The 24998-nt window shown below is 46.4% G+C and overlaps 1 protein-coding gene across 8 annotated transcripts in view; it reads left to right on the top strand.

Moving 5' to 3' along the window:
* AP2B1 (adaptor related protein complex 2 subunit beta 1) overlaps positions 1–24998 on the top strand; it is a 98759-nt gene that overhangs the window by 23529 nt on the left and 50232 nt on the right. For all 8 annotated transcript variants that reach the window (XM_073315538.2, XM_073315537.2, XM_073315532.2 and 5 more), the window contains 8 exons: positions 7904–8094; positions 9495–9716; positions 10550–10670; positions 12381–12476; positions 17086–17201; positions 18262–18427; positions 19589–19687; positions 21975–22234. In XM_073315538.2, the coding sequence (XP_073171639.1) occupies positions 7904–8094; positions 9495–9716; positions 10550–10670; positions 12381–12476; positions 17086–17201; positions 18262–18427; positions 19589–19687; positions 21975–22234 (1271 nt within the window). The remainder of the gene's footprint in view (positions 1–7903; positions 8095–9494; positions 9717–10549; positions 10671–12380; positions 12477–17085; positions 17202–18261; positions 18428–19588; positions 19688–21974; positions 22235–24998) is intronic.

The following is a 24998-nucleotide window of genomic DNA, read 5'->3' as shown; positions in this document are numbered from 1 at the left end:
TCCAGGGTTCCCACCCCCCCTCAGTTAGGTTATAAACCTATTTAAGATGGGCTGGGTCTCCATACTTTCCCCATTCTCTCTTGCTGTCTCTATTACCCCCTTGGGTGTTCTCTCTGCTGAGGTCAGACCTAGAGCAGGTGCGTTTGGTCTTGTTGAACTATCTCCTGGAGTGAATGCAAGGGGGGCCTTAGCCCAGCCCTCTTCTATTGGGTTGGGGTGGCTCTGTAGGCCCTCTTAAGAGACTCTATCTTGAAACATGAAAACCGATCCTATTCATTTGGAAAGAGTGACTAGTTAGAACCAACTAACATGCTCTTCTCTTCCCCTCCCTCCCTCCCCCTCCATTTATTCTTGGGGGTGAGGGGGTTATTCCTTTCACTAGTCATTTTCATGTACTAAAGCTGAGAACTGGAATGCTCATTAAGAAAATATGCATGGCCATTGAGCCCACGCAAAGGCCAGAAGTGACCAGGTTTGCACACAATCTGAACTGTCACTCATTGAGCAGAGGAGAGAGCTTCACTTGCTCATAAAGACTTTGCGTGCAAGCATCTGGGTTTTGTGGTAGAACCTCAATTAATCGTGTGTTCCTGAAGGGAACATACAGGGACTGAGGGGGGAGGGATAGCTCAGTGGTTTGCGCATTGGCCTGCTAAACCCAGGGTTGTGAGTTCAACCCTTGAGGGGGCCATTTAGGGATCTGGGGCAAAAATTGGGGATTGGCCCTGCTTTGAGCAGGGGGTTGGACTAGATGACCTCCTGAAGTCCTTTCCAACCCTGATCTTCTCTGATCCTCTGAGAGGATTGAAAAAGGGCTGGGATGGGCTTGTCCCTGTCAGAGCACTCGGGTGCTTGCTGAGTAGCAGAGCTGAGCCGCAGGGATTTGGGGAAGGCGACTGTGTTCTGTAGCTGGATGTACCTTCTGCAGCGCTCTGGGGCTCTGGAGGGTAAAACTTGTGGTGGATTCATTTAAATTTTAAAAATGGGGATTTTGATTGAATTCAATATGAAAATACCACCTAGCTTCTATGCAGTGCTTTCCTTCCAGAATGACTCTGCCAGTGCCCTGCTGGGTGACCTTGGGAAAGTCACGTCCCCTCCCTTCCTCAGTTTCCCCAACTTAAAATGGGGGTGATAGCTCCTTTTGTAAAGTGCTGTGAGATCTATAGATGGTGCTATGTAAGAGCTAGATGGTATATTTTTTTCCAAAGGAGGAAGCTGATTGCCATTACCCTTGTGACTTTTTGCTGCCAGTCTGCCCGGCGCCTGGTTTTCTGAGCCATGGAAGACCTACCAAAGAAATGAACCCCATTCCCCAGACGGAGTTGGGGATTTCCTCCTCCCTGCCCATGTGCTGACCAGTCTGGGGTTTATATGAGTCCGCTGCGCTGTACTGGAACGTAAGGACTCTGACAGCGACACTGGCAGGTTGCAGCTGGCTCTCTAGTGCTGAGTTAAATGCCTCTCGGGCTGCTGTGCCCCTGGCTTCGATGCCTCTTTGCTGTGCCTCCTGGCCACCTGAGGCTGAAGTTTCTTCCTCCTCCGCCCAGCTTGTCTGTTGCAAGATGAATGCCTCCCTTTGGTGTCCCCAAGCCACGAAATCCTGGGTCAGATATGACCACACTGCTCCTGGTTAATATGCCTCTGCTGCTGGCTGGCTTTGTGTGTGAAGGGGAGAATGAAGAACTCCCTTTCGTTAGACCCAGAAGTCCATTGCACATACCAGAGCGGAGTTGTTGCTAGATTCCTACCCTGTCTTCAGTCAGCAGAGATGGCCCAATCTTCCAGTGCCCACCTGTGTTCAGTCGCAAGTTAAATTTCATGCCTCACCGAACTAATCCGAAAACACACAAATACTTCTCTACAGTGTTTGAGTTTTGGCATGTCACTAAGTGATGCAGAAAGTGGGGGAGTCTTACACAAACTTTTAGTGACCAACTCATCACCAAGAGGCTAAAGAGAAATGTTCTATGCTGCATATTTTGTTTCCTTTCCAGTGACAAATGCCCCCTGAAACATTCATGTTTGGTCCCATCTTTGCAATGAGGCTGGCAGTGCAGTTCGCCTCAGCATTCTGTGTTTTCTCTGTCCCATTTGGGCCAAAGGAGAGTTGTCCAATCATGTTTTAAGTAGCTGAGGACTAAGGGATTGCCAGATCGAGATGGAACCTGGTGCATGGAGAATATAGAAGTTTTTGCTGATATAGTAGAATTCACTCATTTGCTGTTTTCTATCTATCAAGCTCCCTGCTCGGCTGATAAATGAGCAAGACAAGGCCTGGGGATGAATATCTCTTAAGCTTTCCTATTGTGCTTTCCCCTCAAATGGCCAGGAAAATGGCCAGCAGCTGTGAGCACTTAGCTGTGGGGTTTATATCCCATCACTAGCTTATATTTTTCCTATAGCACCCATTGCCACATAGCCTCAAAGTGCCATACACAAATCATATACCTTTATCAAGCAGTGTGACCATTACTGCATCAAGAAAAGGAGGACTTGTGGCACCTTAGAGACTAACGCATTTATTTGAGCATCAGCTTTCGTGAGCTCACGAAAGCTTATGCTCAAATAAATGCGTTAGTCTCTAAGGTGCCACAAGTCCTCCTTTTCTTTTTGCGAATACAGACTGACATGGCTGCTACTCTGAAACCTGTCATTACTGCATCGTGTATCTTTCAGAGAACCAAACCACAGATGAGTGATTGGGGGAGTACGGTTACTAACTGAGCAGCAGTGCTTAGATTATGATGTATTTAATTCAGAAGGCCCGAGAAGCTGAGAAACCAGCCGCTTAGTTTTGTTGCATTTTACTTACAAATACAAATTGGACACCACATTGGTTTTAAACAGGGATGGGTGGGGAGCATGGATTGTAGCAGACACTGTATATTTATACACGTTAGCTGCCAAAAGTCGACTCTGCAGCCATCGTAGGAAGATCTCCTTCCAATTACTGCGTAATCATTTAACACCTGCTACAAGGTACTTCTAATGTCGTAGGTGTTGCACTGTTCAGCTGAATGGATCATTCCAAGATCTTGACTATCAATCAGTGCTCTGACTCTGAGGCAGTTTTAGCTCCTGATGGGTGTCTGGCCTTTATTTTTCGGACCAGAATGGCCCTTTTTCAGCTGTTTGCTGGCTAGACCTGCGGTGTGCACTTGTCACTGGCCCCAGCAGTATTTTCTACCTGGCTGCCCAGACCTAGCTTGGTTGGGTTGGGAGGGTTTGGACAGTGCCTCTGTTTTAAATGGTAACCTGCCTGTGTGCGGACAGGGATCATCTTTTTGCCACTGGATAGCACCAGAGAGCAACTGCAGGGCGGGGAGATTTCAACGTGCCTCTTTGGAAAAGTGGTGAGACAAACCCTGGTAGAAGATGATGAATACTTGAGTGAGGAGGATTGGAGATTTTTTTTTATGGGGTGGTGGGGGAAACAGCACTAAACAAGGAGTCTCACGGCCGCGCAGGTGATCCCAGCCATCTAGCCGAGCTCTGTGTTCCCTGCACGATGTGCTCGCAGCCGCGCCAGGGAAGCAGACAATTCGCAGTGCTGAGGTCGGCGTGTGCATCCCCAGCTAGTTTCTCTGCTGCCTGCAAAGAGCAGTTCATCAAAGCAGAGTTTAAAGCTAGAGTGCCTCTTGCTTCTCCTCATGCTGCCAAAGCCCCCTCATTCCCCAAAGTGAGAGGAGAAGTAACATGATATTTTAGTCTGGCAGAAAGCAGCATGCTAGTGCTGCCTGGAGTGAAGGGGAGCCACTTTAAAAAAATAAGTGTGCTCCAGCATGCCTGCTGAAATCTAGCATCATTTTTCCTTCTCTTCCCCGCCCTGCCCCCACCACGCTCCACCCAAAAAACCAATCCCACTGCCATAAAGAGCAAGTTAGGGGATGTTTAATGGTGTAAAAAACCTTAGAAAGCCATTTTCGGGTCTGGATTAAATACTGATCACTTGTATAGTACTTAACCTCCAAGCATGTCTGATGTTCACGCGCCATACCTCTGAAGGGGGAAAGGAAGTGGAGGACCATGACTTCCCTGAAGCTCCAGAGGGAACCTGTGTCATTGTTAAGGTTGGAGCTGGGGAGTTGCTAGTTTTCAATCTTGTGCTCAGACCAGGGCAGTGCCTGTTCCAGTCACCAGGCAGGGACAATACTTGGCATTTAACTAGAGGTCACCTGCGCCCATTAGATAAATAAACTGGATGAAGGGCCCTGTGGCCCTAATCTGAGCTATCTTGCACCATTTAACTTGAATGTATCTTAAAGCTATTGTGCAGGAGGCAGATTGCAGTGCTGAGGTGAGGAGTTGTTGCAGGAAAGGGGTATGACTGAGTATGAGCAGAAGATCCTAAAGCACCTGTCAGTCTGGTGTTAGTGCTAAAGCCACTCTCGTATAAATAGTGTGGATCTTATTCTCCAAGGATCTGAACGCTTCCTCTGATAGTGAAAGGTTGCTTCACCCATCTCCCAACTGAAAAGTCAAATTGCATCTGTGGCTGTAGGAATGATTGTTCAGATACGCATCCGTGCAAATGCCCATAGCCTCCCAGCTGGGTGTCTCTGTAATGAAACAAACGCACTGTATATGCCCCATATGCAGCTTTAAAATGCCAACAACTCTCTCCTCCTGGGAAGTACCATATGCCCCCCTAACCTTTGTGGGGAGAGACTGCTGTACATCCGAGATCGCGGGGAGGGGCTGTGAGGACGGCCTCCTTGTTGAGCATTGGTTGCTTTACTCTGCATATAAACCAGCCAGCCACATCTCTCTGGCGCTCCTTAATCTGTTCACCTGTTTTTCTCAGTTTTCTTCCTCGTTTTAATGGGCTAGTAAGTGGAAGATTCCTGTTTTAAGCAGCAGAACATTACACTTCATTAGCTGCATTACACACTTGGTTTAATTTACAATTCGCCTTAGATAATAACAAAGTAATCTGATTGCTCATTCTGGTGAGCATCTTATCTCCCCTCCTGGTTTACCTCCACTCCACGGAGGCTGGTAACGAAAGACCCATTCTCTTCCCACCTAGCCACCTCCTACTCCCTTGTTAATATATTTCACTCTGCCATTTGCATTGAGCTGTGGGTCTGAGCTGCCAGAAGGGATCATTCACAAATGCAGCACGGCTGCTTAATGCAGGTTTCTCTAGGGCCTGGTCAAGCCTGTTAGATTAGCTACAGAGAATGTTTCTCACTAGCACTGTAATGCACCATGTATGTTTATGGTGTTAAATACATTTTAATAGCCTCCAGCATGGGATTTTTGAAGGAGCCTCAGTGATTTTAGGTATCCAGATCCCTTTGAAACATCATTTGAGTTCCCAACTCCCTGGGGGAATCCTAGCCTAAATGCAAAATTATCACTGTTCAGCCAGACTGTGTTATAAACTGTTTGCTACACCTGCCTTTGAATGGTGTTTAAGTGTGACATTTGCCAAAAGCCAGGTGAGAGGCAAAATCAGCTAGTTTATGATAGTCGGTGATTCAGACCAGGGTTTTGTCTGGGATTAGTAAAGCAGAGACTGAAGCCCCCAAGATGCTCGGTGGGGGGGGGGGTGTCAAATCTGACCCAGGCCCAGCATTAGTCCTCGTGCCATGTGATTTATGATGGAAGGGTGGGTCTTGAAAGAGGGCTGATGCAAACAGGAGCAGCATCCTTACTTGATGCCATTGGGGGGTGCATGGTTTGGGATGTATAAATAGATTAGCTAGTGTGATGATTGAGCAGGGAGTCCGAGGAGGTTGCTCATTAGATCAGAGTGGCATTGGCAGCTGGCAGTCAGCATGGAGGATCCTCTCTTGGTTAGTGATGGAAGAATCGCTCAGCTAAGGAAATCAATCTCTAGGCTTTTTTTTAAAGCACTCGGCATTATGGCATCTAGAGCTTGAAATACAAAATAGCTAGCGTACATGCGTGTGCATGCCATAATTCTGGAGCACTGATTCTCTAGCAGCTGGTGACTGATGCTTTGTAAAACTTTTGAAGTATTGTAAAATATTTGCAATATTCGTGTCCTTTTCAGAGCAGTGTACAGGGAAACCAAAAGAAACCATCCAGAGGAGCAGCAGACTTTTATAGAGGCGGTTCTGTAACCAAAGGTCAAGCAATTTAGTACTAGAAACCTGGGGGACACTTTAGCAGAAGAACATTAGACGTGGGTTTCCCTGTATGTGATGTGCAGTGTTGTATTCCATTCTTATATCTCTAATGAAAATAAACTTAGCTCTTATATGGCACTTTCCATCAGTAGCTCTCAAAGTGTAACCCACACACCTCCTGGGTGTGGTGTTCTGTCCCATCTAGTGGCACCGAGACCACTTAGAGAGAGAGATTGAGTCTATTCTACAGCCTTAGCTAACAGCCAGATGGCTTTTAGCTCATGCAATAGAGGCTCGTGCATTTAGCTCCAGAGGTCCCAGGTTCAATCCCGCCCACTGTCGGTGTTACAAAAGCACTTGATGGGAAAGGTCAGCATGATCTCCATTTTACAGAGTTTTATATGGTGTGATCTTGGGTAGTTCTATGTGTTGAACTCAGGCTTACACCTCCATAGCACCCAATGTGCATTTACAGCGACAGAAGCTTTTTTGTTAATATATTGGGTAGCAGTTCTCTATTAAGAATCTTCATATGATGCCAGGTTAGGATATACAGCTCCCAAACTCCCAGATTACACCTGAGAGGGAAGGTCTTGTGATTTGAGCCTGGAACTAGGGGCTTGTTACTGCCTGGCAAACCAGGCTGTGAATCACCAGTCTGTAACACCCCAAGTGAACGCTGCTACAGTGGACTAGAAGTCCGGGCATGTGCTTTGGCTTCTACCACATGTAATGTACTGCAATATTTGCAATAACTGGATATCATACAGCACGTGGTAGACAAATGATTGTAGTGGGAAGGACTTGCAATCAGAGACTGTTCTTGTCTGTTAGACAACCAGTTGGGAGAATCACCTGCTTCAAAATCTGCATGTTGCCTCTTTTCAAACTGGGTTCCTCAGCAGATCCTTGCAGAGCGATAGAGAGTTTTCATTTCTTAATTAGTGTTTTTCACATAGGAAGAAAGTTCTGTAGACGTTCTAGCTCCATCCAAACAGCTCAGACTGGGGCTTATAGGGACTGGCTCGGGGGCAAAATAGGCTTCATGTATGTACCGCTTCCAGTGCCCGTAGGGAAACTGGTGACTTTGTCATGCAACAGACTCTGATCAACAAAGCACAGTTAACCGTCTCTCCTCATTGGAAGTGAGGGAGGCTGATCTCAATTGAAGTTAAGGTCTGGAAGATCCTGTCGATCTGAATAGATGTTTGAAGCCTATCGCTAGTTGGGGTATTTTGCCCTCCTGACCCACACCACTGCTGCACGGTGTAATATCACCTTTCTTGGCTGCATACCCAGAATTAGTATTGCAAAAGGCAGTGCTTGTAGAAAAGGCCATGTTCCTCTGGACAGGGCAAGCCTTTAGCCTCTCTCTACCTGGCCCATCTTTTACATGTCCTCCGTGGACATTACGCTCTCTGCACCATCCACTCTGCTGTGGCCCGCTATTGGTCTCATGCTTTACCAGCAGTGGTCTCCTAACAGCAGTGCAGTTTTTTCCCCTCTCCTCCCTCCCTCAGATACCAAGAGCGTTCTAGGAGGGACTCTAACTTTGGGCAGCCCATGAAGAGCAAATAGCAAGATTGCATTGAAACTTTGGGTCTCCCATGGGCTGCCACTGCACTGTCAGATTAACATGGGTCTCTGATGGTTTGGTGATATCTACTTATCATAGGTCATGATATCGAGGCAAAGTCTCAAACATGGCCCAGCTGCATAACATGTGCTAAGCCAAGTTAATCCCTCGAGTCCTGGGTGACCTACTAACCATGAATGCCTCTCCTCTTCTCTTCCTCTCCTAGGTGGTGGCTAACGCGGTGGCTGCCTTGTCGGAGATCAGCGAGTCGCATCCCAACAGTAACTTGCTGGATCTAAACCCTCAGAACATTAACAAGCTGCTGACTGCCCTGAATGAATGCACTGAATGGGGCCAGATCTTCATTCTGGACTGTCTGTCTAACTACAACCCCAAGGATGACCGCGAGGCTCAGAGGTACACCCTTCATGTGTGGCTAGTAGCCTTCCTGCAGTAAAGTTCTGACGGATTAGCTACAGTGTCCCATCACCTGTGTGAGGGTGGGGGCTTGATGTAATGGACTGTGATACAGGCCTCAAATAGCAGAAATAGACTTCAAATGAAGCAGTTTGAAAAGCCATGAGGGCTTGATATTCCAGGTATTGCGCACAGAAGAATCCATTGGGAACTGCTATTAAGTTGCACAGACCCCCATCTCTCTGCTCTCCATGTTTCCCTTAAACGGCTAGACTCTTCATAGTATACCATGGGTCCAGCAATGGATCCGCCAAGACCAGTGGTGGTGTGACAATTGGTACGTGCACTTCGCACAACACAGAAGCTGGTAGCACTACGCCTCTTAAAGGAGACGTGGAGAAAATAAATGGGGCTCTGTGCCCTTTTTTTGCTCTTTTTGCATAAAGAGGGGCCTGAAATCTTTTTTTGTTTTCTTTGTATGAAACAGCTTGTTTTCTCACATTATTTCAGGTTCTGTCAAGGCTGGAAAATTCGATGGTGCCAAGAAAACTAGTCTAAATTATGGCATCACGGGACGGACGATAAAGTTGAGGGATGACATGAGGAAGCAGTTTCCGTCACTGTTTAAAACTCATTGTTTTGGGGAATACCTCTTTAACGTCAGTGACTGACATTGAGAAGAAGAGCTTGTGTTAGATTTCATTCCCCTAATCCCCGCTCTTCAGTTAAGATGTCAAGAAGTCCTAGCAAACGTGTTAGACCTTCCCTGGTCCTCCACCAAAGCCAGGAAAGACCAATATCTACGTCCTGCGTAGTAGGGGGGAAAATAAGCAGAAAAAAGCACTGCTTTAAAAAAAATCGCCTTCTGCTTTCGGTATCCTTCATAAAGAAACTGAAAGGGCGCAAGCCTCCTTTAATTTGCTGGGTTTTTTCCAGTGCCTGCATTTTTGAGGCAGAACAGATAATCCCCTTTAAAAAAAATTTGCAGGCAGTTTTACTGACTTTTCCCCTCGTCCTTGATATTTTAAGATTCCCTTGTCTTGTTTCAGAAAACAGGGTCTTGGTCAGCTCTAGGACCCTACAGAGATCTCCAAGCCCCAGGCCTGTGTTGTCCTAGCTTCCCCCGAATGGGGCTGCCTGTTGAACAGCTCTGAACATGTCCCACTCACTCTTCATATTTAAATTCTCTAAAAGTCAGGGTGTGGAACTGAATGGAATATAAATGCAGTTTCTGCCTTATATGGTGGTTGGCATTGCTGACGTCTGATTGCAAGGGGTTACTTGCCAACCATGGGTTCCTGGGTCCTGTTGTGTTTCTGAGAGACCCCCCATTCAGCTGAGGTCTTATGGGAGAAATTCAGAAATAATCTGAAAATCCACATAGTCTTTTCTGTCTCTAGCATCTGTGAGCGGGTGACTCCCCGGCTGTCTCATGCCAACTCGGCCGTGGTGCTTTCTGCTGTGAAAGTCTTGATGAAGTTCCTGGAGCTCTTACCCAAGGAATCTGACTATTACAACATGCTGCTAAAGAAACTGGCCCCTCCGCTTGTCACGCTGCTGTCTGGAGAGCCTGAAGTTCAGTATGTTGCCCTGAGAAACATCAACTTAATTGTGCAGAAAAGGTACAGGCCAGAGTGCTGCTCTCACTGGGTGTGGTGAAAGGGGATCTGGCTGAGTTAATCCATTCAGAAGTTTCTGTGTGTCCAGGTGTGCTAATTGTGAGGACCCAACCCCTGGCTCTGAGGAGTTGGTTGACTAGTCCCGTTTCCTGTATTCTGGAACGCACGGTTGTCGGCTAGAGTCATTGACTGTTTTTACAGCTGATTAGTTCTACCAGCATCACTGTTGTGTTTCTTTAGCCAGCCAAGATTTCTTGGGGAAGGTGATTTAGGACATGCATTCCTTTCTCCCCTCTCCCTGCCATAGAAACACAAAAGATCCTTCCCTCCACTCTCAATCAAAGAATCTAAACCAGGAGAAGGAGATCAACATTTATTTTTCTCAGCAGGTTCAAATACTGTGATCTCTTGATAATATTGAGAAGGTGGGATGGGTGTGGCACAGGAGCTGGTACATTTGGGGAAAATGGCTCTATGTTGATATAGGTGTCTAGCCACTGACGGAAGAACTGAAGGAGAGACTCTGGTGGTGTAGGTGGCATGATGTGTTGGGAGGGTGTTATGCGTGGGTGCAGGGCAGGTGGGGATGGAGGCAGAGTTAAAGCAGCTTGAGCCTGGCAGCGTAAAAAATCAGAAGGCTTAGAGGTAAAAGATGGGTGTTAATTGGCAATGCAGGTCTAATATATTTGTGTGCAAATCATTGCTAGGCGCTGGTACCATTGTGTTCTTAGCAAAAGCGAAGGTTGTCCTAAAAATCAGGTCATCGTTGTTGAAATGGAAAGTCATTGAGTTAAAAGTGTGTGCAATTGTGTTGTGTGTATGTGTGTGTTCCCCAGGCCTGAAATCTTGAAGCAAGAAATCAAGGTATTTTTTGTGAAGTACAACGACCCCATCTATGTCAAACTGGAGAAGCTGGACATCATGATCCGCCTGGCATCCCAGGCAAACATTGCCCAGGTCAGTTACTCCAACTGCGATCATATCCCCGATGGATGGGGTATACCGGCTCCAATATGCATGCCGTGAGGGAAGATTTATGCACAAATTAATACCTCTAAAAGTATTCTCTGAACTGTGGTACAATAAACAGCAGCAAATCAGTGTTAACTCTGGCACAGTGTACAATCTGCAGTTACTTAACAGAGGGGTTGGAAATTCCTTAGTGATTTAGATGTTAATAGCATTGTACAAACCTTGCAACACACTTGTTAGGTAGGTTTCAGGGTAGCAGTCGTGTTAGTCTGAATCTGCAAAAAGAAAAGGAGGACTTGTGGCACCTTAGAGACTAACAAATTTTATTTGAGCATAAGCTTTCTTGAGCTACAGCTCACTTCATCAGATGCATGCAGTGGAAAATACAGTGGGGAGATTTTATATACACAGAAAACATGAAACAATGGGTGTTACCATACACACTGTAACGAGAGTGATCAGGTAAGGTGAGCTATTACCAGCAGGAGAGAGAGAAAACCTTTTGTAGTGATAATCAAGGTGGGCCATTTCCAGCAGTTGACAAGAACGTGTGAGGAACAGTAGGGGGATGGGGGGAATAAATGTGGGGAAATAGTTTTACTTTGTGTAATGACACATCCACTCCCAGTCTTTAGATAGGGGGTACATTTTACAGACTGGAGTTGCAGAAACAAACAGAGCTGAAGTCACTTGCATATGAGTTGGTGGCAGGGTCGAGATTAGAACTTGTGAATTCCTGCCCACTCAGTGTTCATATTCCCATTCTGTGCTGCTTCTGTCCTGTCATCCCAGTACCTGAAATTCCACCATGGTCTATCCCTTCTCTCCTAGGGTGTGTTTCAAGCACTAACCCCTCTTCGTTAACACAGAGCGATTCCATCTGCAGCTGATGTGCCACCCTGTTCCATTTTATAACTAAATATTCTTGTTTAATGTGGCATATTTAAAATAGCTGTTTGTGTCACAATTTATGGAAAGTGATGGAGCAAGGCAGCCCCATGTCACTGATCTGCGGGGCACATGGAAAATCTGTGGAAAATCAATTGCCGGCAATATAGATGTGTAGCACTCCTCTTGGATTTTGGTCTGCAGATTCCTCACTAAATTTTGAAGTGCCTTTTGCTAGATAATGCAGTTGATTTTCAAGAGCTGCAGAGTAGTCTGGAGGACTAAGATCAAAGCTGAGAACTTGGACTCTCATGTCTCCTTCCCAGTTCTAAAGCCACATTTATAAAGCAGGCAAAGCTCAATCACAGAACTCAATAATGGCCTCAAGTGGAACCTACTGAGAATAAACCCGTTGCTCCCCATCTGATTCACTCTGTGTTTCCACTTGGGACAAGACACTTAATCTGTTCCTCAGTTTCCCCATTTGTGAAATGGGGATACTTGCCTCTGAGGGGTTTTGAGATGTAGCTGATGTTGGTACAGCACTTAACGTACGTAGAGCTGTACGTCTGTAAACGTTGTACATGTGCCTAGAACTATGGATGGGCACATTTTAAATTAACCCAACTAAATACTTTGAGCCCAGAATGTTTAAAGCTCTCTGTGCTCTGGGGATCAGTAGCTTCATTTAATTTTCAAGTACCTAAGTGGCATGGCTAGGTAGAAATGGAGGAGGGGCCATTGGAAATGTTATCCAGACTTCATGGCTCAAATGACTCGTATTTTGGGTGATGCTTTTCCCAACAGGTCCTGGCGGAACTCAAGGAGTATGCTACCGAGGTGGATGTTGACTTTGTCCGCAAGGCTGTGCGAGCTATTGGACGATGTGCTATCAAGGTCGAGGCAAGTAACTAGCATTGGTTTATAGGCTTTACTCATTGCCACAATATCTGAGCACTTCAGAAATCTGAATGGATTTCTCCCCTTCGGCCTTGTGTGGTTTCTTATCCTTATTTTAGAGGTTGAGTCACTTGCCCCAAGTCATACTCTGTGAGTGTGTGTGTATGCGTGAGTGTGTGAGAGAGAGAGAGAAACAGAGTCTGGGATGGAACTCTGATCTCCTGAGTCCCAGCTCAGTGCCTTAATCACAAGATTGTCCTCTTTCTCTCGGATCCCAACCTACTGGAAGGATAGTGGGCAGAACCTCGTCTGAAGTAAATTGTCATAGCTCTATTGGCTTCAGTGGAGTGATGATAATTTATACCAGCTAAGAATGCCCTAGTCGCTGTGAGCTGGATCTTTAAAGGAGAGGTCCTATTTGTTTCATAAGAAATGCAGAGGACTCAGTGCAATGAAGGAGTGGCTTGTGTCCCCAGTTCCATTTAAATAGGACCTACAAAAAGAATTGGGGAGTGTTTTTATTTTTTTCAGCATTCGGAGTTGAAGTCAACTGCAAAACACACTCAAAAAGACTCTATCGGGTTGTCTAGTTTTAAAGATCTGTAAAACCTGAAGCTTTATTCAGATGTCTGTTAGTCTGATTCACATGAATGGCTTTCCATGAACATTTGCAGTTATCTAGAACAACAGTGTAAAAGATCCCTTGTCAGTTCAACAGCCACCTACAAATGACAGTATTAAGGTGGTGTATTGATTTAACTTTTAAAGCAAATCTATTGTTCTGAAAGGTGCTCGACAGCTATCACTGTAGTGTAAGGTTAGGTTTGTAGTTAAAGTGATTTAGATAAGCCAGTGGAAAGAGCTGTGTGGACTGTCTTATTTCCCAAAAAAGGCTGATTTAAATGGAAAGAAGAGTATCCACACAGGTTTGCACCACTTGGACTAATCAGTGCAAGTTTGTATGTAGACAAGGCCTCAGACTGCTTCATCCATCTGCAGGATATATATGGACTTTGATTAGCCCTCTTATCCCCACCACCTTGCTGTTCCCTGGTTCTTCTGGCTCAGATCAGTGCTGATAGAAAAATTTGTCCCTGTGATGGAGTTTCCTCCTCCATCTCTCAAAGCTGCCCAGAGGCAGTGATCAGCACTGGTCTGTCTGGATTTCCGGGCTGCAATGTCGCCGGATTCCAGCATGCGTCCTCTGTGGCCAAGTAGTTGGGAACAGGTTATTTGAAGAGTAGCAACGGTGACGGAAGAAGAGGATCTGAGATTGAAAGAGCAGAGGCTATTAAGCAGTTTGGACGAATTAGAGGTGGTACTTTTTAGGGGCTAGGCTTCTCAGCCAGTCCCTGACAAGTCCACTCCAGGCCCTTTAGAATCCCTTCAGGTTAGAAGTTGGGCTACGTGTCCCTCCTCAATCCAGAATGGACAGCACATTCCCAAGGTATCTGGATGTCATCGGAGTCTGTCTCTCCCATCTGGTATTCATAGAATCATAGAAGATCAGGGTTGGAAGGGAGCTCAGGAGATCATCTAGTCCAACCCTCTGCTCAAAGCAGGACCATCACCAACTAAATCATTGTGTGAGGGCCATGCCCAGCATGAACAGAGGCTAACAATGTCCCAGCTAATTTGCAATGGCAGTGCGTTAGCATGTAACCCTACCCTTGTATATCCTAATTGGTTGAGTTAAACCTTGCTTTTAGCAACCTCCCTTTGATGACTTTGCTTTTACAGAATAGTTCTGTTTGTCTGACAAGAACCAAATTTAAAAGGTGGCAAGTACCATGCAGCCTACTACAGGGTAAAATGATACTTTCATCTCTGGGTTAATCAGTATCTGTTCTCAGTGCCCCAGAGTTTACTCCAGGCTGTTTTCACTGCACATGGGGACTAATGGAGGGTTCACTGCACTCTCTCAGCCATCCACGTGCTTGAGTTTCTGATGACTTAGAAATCTGCCTTTGACAGAGGGTGCAGCCAGCGGGAGCTCATGATGAATGAGTGTTCACAGGGAACCACATCTCTGCCTTCAAGAATCCTGCCTTTCATCTAATTGTGTCTCTTCTAGAAGAGTGGGCTTGTGAATAAATTTGTATCTACTGTGACTCGAGACAGCACAGTGGCGGTATCTGGCGCAGGCATAGAGGCTTGTGTCTCACCTGCAGGGTGAAAGGGAAGCACGCCGTCCACAGCTGTGATCGGAGGAGTACAAATGAAGCCTCAACATGGCTCCAAAGGCTTCGCTGGCCGGAGCTGAGAAGAGACTGCATGAAAGTAGCAGAGCTGCGGCTAACGTAACAAGCACTATGGACCGGGGGAAAGCAGGGAGAAGGGAGTCGTGTTGTTAGTGGACTTTGGTCCAATCTAAGGAACCAGCAGCATTTTAACAAACCTTGCAGTATTTGTTCCTCTGTTGTGCACTTCATAGGATGCTGCAGAATTGTACTGGGTTTCATTTGGTTTCTATATAGCACGTTTTGTTTTTTTTTACTCGTATCCCCCCAGATGAAAACCCTTCCTGCTTTAGTGCTGGCTCCTATAACTGGCCAGTTTAATAAAGGATGTACATTTTTCGGTAAAGTGTCCACCTGCAGGAACCTCTGAAATGCCCATTTTAAAAATAGCTAACTATCCACAGGAGACGTGGTGCATCTTGCCATGGGGATTTGAGGACTGCTTCACTGAACAAATCCCCCGCTGGCCGCTCCGTTTCAAGGGAGGCTCATGCTAAAATCAATTACACATATTATTTAAACAATGAATGTTGTCCCCTGTGTAACAGATCACACTTCAGTGTTCAACAGGGAAGAATTGCAAACATTAACTTGCTTTTCCTGTTAACTGTTTGCATTTCTAAGCACTTGGACAATGAAGAACTTCCCAAATCTGACCCATGTCTCTTTAAGATCATATAGTAAAAAATAAAAGGAGAAGTCTTTGTTCCCAGAGAGTGAAGCTTTGGAACTGTCCCACATCCACCAGGAGGCAATGCCAGGGGAGGGGGAATAGCCCAATCCTGCACAGCTACTTGGCTGGCAGAGATGGTATTTGGCCTGGGGCCTTGCTGAGATCCCCAAGCACTGCCTTGTGCTGAAGAGACAGCCCACAGGTCTGCCTGCATGAGATTTGTTAGTTGGTTGCACTGAGGCTCTTCTGGTTGACAGGCCTCAAATGATGTTTTGTCAAGTGAGAGAAGAGATCGGAGCAGCCTGTAATCAAGGCAGACACCTTTAAATTACAAGAATTCAGATTGCTTTTTCCCTGCCATCTTAATAGTGTGGTACATACCGAGCAATAATATGGAGAGGAGGTTTGTATTCAGCATCTGTCTGTCACTGAGAATTTCTGGGTCTTCTGCTTTCAGTGCAAGCATGCAGAGATGGAATGAGGCAAATGACATGGGTGAGCCACGTTCTCTGCTTTGCCCAAGTCAGGGCTTTAAGTCAGGCTGAGGTTTGTCTTAGAGATTTATGCCCATTGTTAAACTGAGTTTACAGGTTTCCTGATTTAATCCCCCTTTGTTCCTCTTCCACCCTCCCCCAATGCTCTGACACTGTGTAGCTCACTCAAATTGCAAATCCACTTGAGTAAGTTCTGTTTGTACCCTATACTGAATGCTTTATGAGTATATTTATGGGGGCTGCTTATGCACTGCCGTGAGCAATCTGTTCCTCACATTAATCACCTGCTGTGTAATGAGGCGTCACATGCACTCCCCTAGCTCCCAGTTGGCTATCTTCGTTTTGAGCCCTCTGGTGTCTGAGCCACTTCGCTCTTTTGTGGCATCCTGCTTCGAGTATCCCTTTATCTCCTCTCCCGTAATGAATACAGCTCTCGTTTCTAGGGTCTCCATATGGCACGGAGAGCATTCTAGGGGCCAGTTGTTGCCACTTTTATGGAGTCCGAGTCTGGGGTTTGAAGCTAGTTATTGAGTAAGATGCACTGGTAATACCTAATCTTCCTGAGCTTCCAGTCCGGGGTCTGTCACTGTCCCTGCAGTGCTTGCTTTGTGCTACTAACCCAGCCATAGCGATGGCTTTTTGCTGCTTCTCCCCCCTCCCCGCCAACACGTGCACACCCACGCCTTCTGCCGCCCCTCTCCAAGTACCCCACTCGTGTCTGAACAGTGATAAGCAACTCCTGCAGTGCACACGTAGTAGCTCGTTCTGTATATTAGCCAGCAAGGGGATGGCCTAAGTATCTCTGCAGATACTATCCATTAATCATAACTTCTGCCTGTATGCAGACCCGACCACCTGCTGGTACAGAATCATTTCAGCCATAACTTTGTCCTTTGGCAAGAGCTTGGGTCAAAGAATTGATATTTCTATTGAGTAAAGCGCCGAATTCCCTGTAATACACAGGCACGGATCACCATATGGAGCATGCTCTGGAAGTCCATAGACGTGCTCTGAACTGGTTGCCCTCCTTTATCTTGTGGGACTGGCTAAAGTACAGCCCCATTTTCTTCCCCCTGCTGCTACTACTTTGGGCTCCAGTTACGTCCGGCGTGCTGGGTGGAAAGGCACCACGGCCTGTACGGTTTCTTCGGCTTGTCTGGAACTGCAGCTGTAGTCTGACTGTGCCGCGTCTCTCCTCTCCCCAGCAATCCGCAGAGCGCTGCGTGAGCACGCTGCTGGACCTCATCCAAACCAAGGTCAACTACGTTGTCCAAGAGGCCATTGTTGTCATCAGGGACATCTTCCGCAAGTATCCCAACAAGTATGTGCAAGTACTGCCCGTGTGATGTCGTGAAGGAAAACAACCTACGTTCTGCTTGGCGCAGCCTAGCCAGCCGCTCATATTGTCGGTATAACTAATTTTAGGGCGTGTGGTGGCCCTCCCTCTGAACAGTGGCCCCCATTCGGACTCTGGTACAAAGGGACTCTAATGTTGGATTGCTGTCTGATTTCACAATTGATGTATGGGCAGGATGACTGGCTCTGGTAGGAGGCTCATAATCACATTTCACTTTAAGAGATTCCAGGCAGAGGTATTGAATGAAATGCTTACGGGCTTTCCTACCGCTTAGCATTCTCACAGGGTGGGCCAGTACCCCCTTTTAGCCCTTTTGTGCAAGGGGCTCTTGTCCATTCAGCTAGGGCATGATGCATCGGTATCGTTCAACTGAGTCTCCAGGATCAGTTGGTACTAATGATTAACCTCCTCAGGTTTCTATGCCAGATCCAACTGTCAGTACTAGGGTAGATGCCCTCCACACCATCAGGATAATCAGAAGAGCGTGGGAAAGCACTTACCGAATATTAAGCCTAGGATCCCATGCCAATGGCCATGTCCCAACTAAGCCATTAGGAGCTGGGGGTGCGTAATACACAGATTAGAATTTCCAGCCAAGAAGGGCTGCCAGTGAAAATGCAGGATCTGATACAGACTCGAGGGAAGTGATTCAGCTGATTTGAGCTGTTGAATCAAAGATCCTTTTTTAGAGAGAGAGAGTGAGAGAGAGAAATGATGGCAACTCTGTGCCTGGAGTTTCTCTCTTGCACAGACTTGCTACAAAGAGGGGAAAAAATTACAAAGCTCTTGAGGAGCCCTTGAAATCTACCTCCTTTGACACACACTCCTTTGGAAGGGGAGTGTGTAGGAATAATATCTTGAGGTAATTAATATCCTTGTTATGTGTTTCTTGTGGCTCATAAAAGTGTAAATCATTTTGGCTTAGGTCTCAGGGTGTTTTGGCGCGAACAGCCCAGTGAGAGTTGGATGCAGTTACACAACGCTTTGATTTGACCTTGCTAATGGCTGTGCTCTGGTAAATCAGGTATGAGAGCATCATTGCCACATTATGCGAGAACCTCGACTCCCTGGATGAGCCAGATGCCAGAGCTGCCATGATCTGGATAGTGGGTGAATATGCAGAGAGAATCGACAATGCGGATGAGCTGCTGGAGAGCTTTTTGGAGGGCTTCCATGACGAAAGCACCCAGGTAAATCTGTGCTCACCACCCCTTCTCTCAGGTTCTCATGCAGTGTGTACAAGTGGCTGACGGTTGGGTTGGTCGAGCTGGTTGGAAAATGTTTTTCCCCCACAGAAAACTGATTTGGTTTTTGAGTTTTAGCCAAAAAAAACCCTTTGATTTGGGAAAGCTGATGCTGTGCCTCATGGGAAGTGTCGTTTGGGTGTCCCATGCTCCCATTCTCATCCGTAGGTGAGTCTATCTGGTCTGCCTACATCTACCATAATGCGCCCGTGTCCCCTCCTCTTTAGGAGGGTGTTGGATGCACAATGGGAGATCTAGCCTGGCCGCTGAGGGCAGCCCATAGAGAAGAATGGGGACATTAGGCAACCGAGTTACAACTCCCATGAGGCGCTACAGCAGCATCTCCAAATCAACCGATTTCACTTTTTTGATGTTGGTTTTGTGACAAAAATCAAACCTTTATGTGGAAAGCAGACCCTTTCTGAAGGGACACTGTTAGCCAAAAACCCAATTTTCTGTCCTTCAATTTTGGTGGAAAATTTTCAACCAGCCCTATATGTTACGTTTAAACAGCCTGGGGTACCTTAAGTCTGAGGCTGGAATAATGACCTTCTTGGCTGTCTGGAGGATGATTTAAAAGGTTTGTTTTGCTGCTTCCTAGAATACTGATCAGTGCAACGGATAGGTGGGTTTTGCTCTGGGCAAAGGAGAAACCTGATGTACATTAATTAGACCGATAGGTCTTAAAATAACTGCCCCATTGGCCATGATACTGAGAGATTGTGCTGGTATAAACTATAGGGTAGTCTGCACTGGGATCACTGCTACCCTGACAGCATGTTTTGCATGGCTGGTGAAACGAATACATTGTTTGTGACATAGACTTACAAAGGACAAGCTGCTAAAACCAATTTGAGCTGCTAACCCATTGGGTAAGACACTAACATGCTTCATGGGAAGCATGTCTTTTGTTTTACAATTAGCAGCTGCTTGTTGCCGGCCATGGCATTAAAACACTATAACGAGCATCCCCAATCTTGATATGCGACAAGAGACTCCAGTAGCTCTGCACTAGCCCCCATGCTGAAGCGAGCCTCGTGTACCTGAGGCAGCGCTGATGTGGTGTAGCTCATTTAATCTCTTTGCTGTGTCCCTGCTTTATCTTAGGTGCAGCTCACCCTGCTGACTGCTATAGTGAAGTTGTTCTTAAAGAAGCCCTCAGAAACACAGGAGCTGGTTCAGCAGGTCCTGAGCCTGGCCACGCAGGTAAGCCAAGCTATTCAGTGAGCCAAGGTGTTGGTAAGCCATGCTGTCCGTGCACTGCGGTTGCAGGCAGTTTGGCAGTGCCAGGGCAGTCTTTGCCACCAAGAGGCAAGATTCAAGGATGTCTTCATGCACACCTAATTTCTCCCCATTCAGGGAAGAGGGCTTTGATCTACAATATACCAGTTTGCAAAGCACTCTGCGTCAGTTCTTTTGCGCTCATTCAGCTGCTACCCAATTCTTTCTCAGCCCTCATTTCTGCCTTGGTGTTTTCTCTTCACTAGGAAGTAAGACACAGGATGGGAGAGTTCTGTAAGAATCCAAAGAATTTCCTCCTCCAGGAAAATGGCTTGTGACTAAAATCATGCACTGGGTGGAAGAGCAGGGAGAGATAGGACTGGTGGCAAACCCTTCCTAACTGATGGATGCTGCAGCAGAAACTAAGCAAAGTTCTGAACCCACAAGCATGAGGATTTCTTTTAGTCCCAGGCTGCCCACAGATGTGCTAATTGTGGTGGAGGTTTTAATGATGGGCTAATATCCCAGATCCCAAAACCTACTCTGCTGAGTCACACAACACTTAAAGGCACCCTAGGATCATAATAGGCTACTTTATTTTTCACAAACCTTGATTCAGTCTGGTTTATTGTATTTTCAAATGAATAACAAGGCATTGCTAGCAATAGGCCCTTTAGTGTGGTGGTGGTCTGAGCTCTGATTCATAGGTAGAGATCCCTGTTTTTCACTTTAGCGTGAAAGAATGGGCACGTTTCTCTTCTCGGGTTAGAAGATATTGTTGGTCTTTGCATGTCTCTCATGGGCAGGGTAGGAAAGAGGAGGGGAAAATCTGAGTCCCCCCGCAGTTCTGGTTCAAGTCCCATGGTTCTGTTGGCTATGGGAAAGCTGCTACAGAAGAAGCATTCTGACTTGAGTCTGAATGTATTTAAAGGCAGTTTGGAGCAAGTGATCTTCCCCTCAACCTCCCTCCTTCATCTGCCCTCATAAAGGCCCTGTCTGACCTTGAGCAGGTGACTATATATAGGATGAATCAATATCCCTTGTTGGGATCAAGAGGGTTTTAAAAAAAAAGTCCACCATTGAGATGAGCAGCTCACCAGGCGAGGTGCCAAAGTGAGAAGGGCATTAGTAATTGACCTCTAAAGACCTGAGATCATTTCTAGATCATTGCAAGTGAAATGAGTTTAGCCAGCTCAATCTCATTACAAATGGACACTTGTCCATTGCATGCTGGAGAAAGTCCTGAGCCGGGGTGAGGGATGGAGGGGGATTATTGCAAGTCAGAGGTCTGGGATCACAGAACTTGAAAAGGAGGAGGCTGATTGGGTGGGTGAATAAGGACACACAGAGTGTTAGACATATTGCCAAAGCTCTACGGTGAAAACTCACAGGCACTTATCCACGTTATGCTGCTAAACTCCAGCCTGGGTGATCAGTGGACAGCATTTGTTTGCCTTGTTTTTTTAATTCTTTAAATTCTTTCACGCTTTTATTTAAAAAAAAAAGAAAGAAAGAAAAAAAGGAATGTAGATTTCATGCTAGGGAAGAGTTATCTCCAATAAAACAAAAACGTTGACAGCTAGGGGCCTGGAAAATGGAAGAAAGCCCTCACGATCTGTTCAGTTTGTATCTTCTCATATATATTGTATTAACTAAATGGAGGAATAAATGAGACCTTTCTGGCATAAAAATACTCTAGATAAAAGTAAATGATTAAAGACAAATCAGCCCCATCCTGCAGTGTTGTGTCTTGTTCCACCAATGTCCTTGGGTAAGACGTATTTCCAGTAATCCTTGATCATTGTCTTTCATGATACGCATATCATGCATATTCTATCAGTATGTGGCTAAAGGAGTCAATCTGATCCCCTTCCCCTGTCCTTCTGTCTTCACTATGTGTCCTTCAGGACGTTTTGAAGATCACATTTGAAATTAAATTGTGATAGTTCTAAAGCATGGCGTCAACTTCTGTGCTTAGTAACCTTGAGGACTTGATCCCTTTTAAATTCCACTAGATGTAAGTTCTCCAGTTTTCCTCTCTGACCATGTAGGTTAGCTGTGTTTGGAAATGAGCGCAAGGGGTCAGACCCTGCAATTTTTATTACTAAGGATGATGTGATTGCCACAGAATAGCAATCTGTTGATAGCATCTTTAGGCTGCTTTTCCAGTGGGTAGTTTCAATGCAAGAAAGCAGGGTTACTGCAGAAGCAGGATATCGTTGCAGTGGTCAAGCCTGTTCAACCCCTTGAGTAATGCAGTGCTTTGTCTCAGGATTCGGACAATCCAGACCTGCGGGATCGCGGCTATATCTACTGGCGCCTTCTCTCCACGGATCCTGTGACTGCCAAAGAAGTGGTCTTATCGGAAAAACCTCTGATTTCCGAGGAGACTGACCTGATCGAGCCAACTCTGCTGGATGAGCTGATCTGCCACATCGGGTCACTGGCTTCTGTGTACCACAAACCACCCAATGCTTTTGTTGAGGGCAGCCATGGGATCCACCGCAAGCACTTGCCAATTCACCATGGAAGGTAAGCCGGGAGCAAGCATGGAGGGTGTCAGAGGGCTGCTGTTTTCTTTCCTCCTAATAAGCCCACTTAAAAGATGCAAGGGCCTGCTACAAAAGCTAGATTTTTTTTTTTTCCAGTTGCAGAGATGTCTGCACATCATTCATCGAGCCTTCTCAGAGCCTGTCCCATGATAGGATCTCACCCTCGTTGTAGCCTCTGAGCTTCTAGATCAAAGGAGATGGGAAGCATCCTAGAGATGAATCTGTTCAGTATTGGGCAAGGGGAAAGAGAAGTTCACACTGTTCTTTGAGAGCACACGGGGGGGAGGGTAATCTGATATAGGAGCTGGGAAAATAGAGTGGTGCAGGTCTGGCAGGATGAGAAACACACCAGCCAAACCGCACACAGCCAGTGGGAGGTGTACGTTTCTGTGATGGTACAAAAGGTTTGGGGGGAAAGCAGGACTTAGAGGCCTTTGTTATGTGGAAAGTGTCTCCCTTCTTGCACTGCCAATTACACTATTGGCTTTTCCTGCTGTGGGGAATGCAAAGTGGGGAAGAAAAAGCCAAGATCTCTCTCTGATGCTAGGAATCTTTGAAAGCAGGGAGCATGGCAAAACCTGTTGGCCACAATCACTGAAGTTTGGCCTGGGCTAACATGAGGTCAGGTTGATGTCTGAACTATGGTGGAAAGCCTGAACTACCCTGTGACAATCAAAATGGGTTGGGTCGTTCCCTGGATATCACACCATTTCTCTACAGTTAAAGAGCAAACCAAAAAAAGCCCCTCTGGGATCGCAGCCTGAGAAATGGGCTGGTGCTCTGGAATCCAGTAGTAAGTGTTACCAATCCTCAGGGATTCTTGCTGTACTGCTGCTCACTTTGTTACCATGGCTGCTTTCTCAGGTGAGCACTCCGGCTTGCTAAATGTATTCATTCCAGTTGCAGCTCTGCTTGCAGCAGGCGGTATGAGATCAAAGCTCACCTTTCGAGGCAGTGTACCAGAAACCCTGGGAAGTGACATCTGGAGCGCTGTACTTTTTTGCCATCTTACTGACCAGTCCATATAGGCAATTGTTCCTTTGCTGTTTTCTAGCACCGTTCTTCTATACATACTGCTACTCTTAACAGCTAAAGGAGTTTCTGTAACTTGACTGACTTTGGGATGTTGAATTGCCTTTTCCCTGGTTATGAAACATCGCCTGGCAGTACTGCCCCAGGGCCTGCAGTAACAAGCCCTTAGGAGACCTGTGTTTTGATGTACAGTGTAGTACTCGTGTGCACGGAGGCAGGGAAAGTTTTATGGCTGCACTGCTCAGGCACTCTTCCTACCCACAGGCTCTCCAGAATCGTAGAGGTGTTTGTCCCATAAGCAGCTCGGATCCACAGTGTGACCAGCTCTCTTGTGCAGTGCTCTTCAAATCATTGCAGACGCCAACATCTCTTGTCTAACCAATTCAAGGAATTCATTTCTCACTGAGAGCTCTAGCTTTATCAGCTCCCAGTGCATGCTGCTTATCTGACTTGACACCGGCAGCTGCTACTCAGCCAGCCCACCCACTCTGCTCTTTCAGCGTAGCTATGTTTTATATCTCTGCATTGCTCTGGTCTTGTTTGCTACTTAATTACCTGTTGCCTGGGCCGAAAACAGCTCTGGCTTCAGCAGCAGCAGTAGGGAAAAGGGGGGATGGGGGGAATGAAAATTTTAAGATGTTTAAATTCTGATACCAGGCTCTGGCATCCTTCATAAATTAAAAGTGAGTGCTGGGGTTCCGTGGCAAACCGTGTTTCCTCTGCTTGAGGTCAGCCTAACAGAGAGTCCATTACTGTAACGATCTCGCTTACTCCCAGACGAAGGACAGATTGATCAAGCTCATGCAAAGGCCTCCTGTGCAGCAGTGCTGCTGTGAGCCAAATTGCCACCTTCAATCATGTCTTCATAATAAGCAGCCTGTCGGGGGCACTGCTGTGGGGAGAGTGAATTCATGCACACAGGGTGTCCTCTTACTGAATGCTAGAAAACTGACTCGCGTTTTCCTAATGCTGAAAACACTGGGAAGTCTGTTTGTTTGCATATGGCAAGCTAAGGTTGCCTAGTGGAAGATAGTGGCTTAGCTTTTCACCCAGTAGCTTGGGTGGGATCTTGGTTTCATTTATGCTGTGAATAATGCCTTTTGGAAGCAGAACCCCTTAGCAATGCTGTTTGCTACCAGCTTAAGTTAATGAGGTTTTTTCCCTCTCAACCTGCGTAGTGAAATTGAGGAGGAATGGAATGAGCTGTGCAGAGATCTGTGTTGAATGTCATGTTATGAGGGTTATCGTGACCTGATTGTCTTGATCGGTGGGCAGAAATAGCTGGCTAAGTCTTATGAGACCTGTGGGCATAATCCTATGAGAAATTAGTAATAGTTGTGGTCAGCAGCGTGAAGGGTATTGCATGTATTAGGGAGTCTATTTTCACTTAAACAAAGCACTGTGCTGGCTTTTATCTGTGTCCCAGCTCTCAGCTGATGGTCAGCACCCAGCCACATTGCAAGCAGCTCACGGCTGGTCAGCTATTTCTGGTCAGGCTCCACCAATCTGCATACGTACCAAAGTTGTTACCTGTAGGGCCTTGTGGAAGGAATACTGTGGGCCAGAGGAGCAGCTCAGAAGAAGGAGTTGTGCACAACTCAGGTGGAGCATCGCGCTCTCTCTAGCTTCCAGGGATTTGTCCACACTGTTGTTCCCATCTCCTCTCTACGCTGCTGCTGGTGGGAGACTTGGGTGGGAGGTTAGTGTCTGCA

Source organism: Lepidochelys kempii, chromosome 17 (genome assembly GCF_965140285.1).
Source record: "Lepidochelys kempii isolate rLepKem1 chromosome 17, rLepKem1.hap1, whole genome shotgun sequence".
NCBI lineage: Eukaryota > Metazoa > Chordata > Testudines > Cheloniidae > Lepidochelys > Lepidochelys kempii.
The sequence above is the reverse complement of the archived record's forward strand: the minus strand, read 5'-3'. Positions and strand labels throughout refer to the sequence as shown.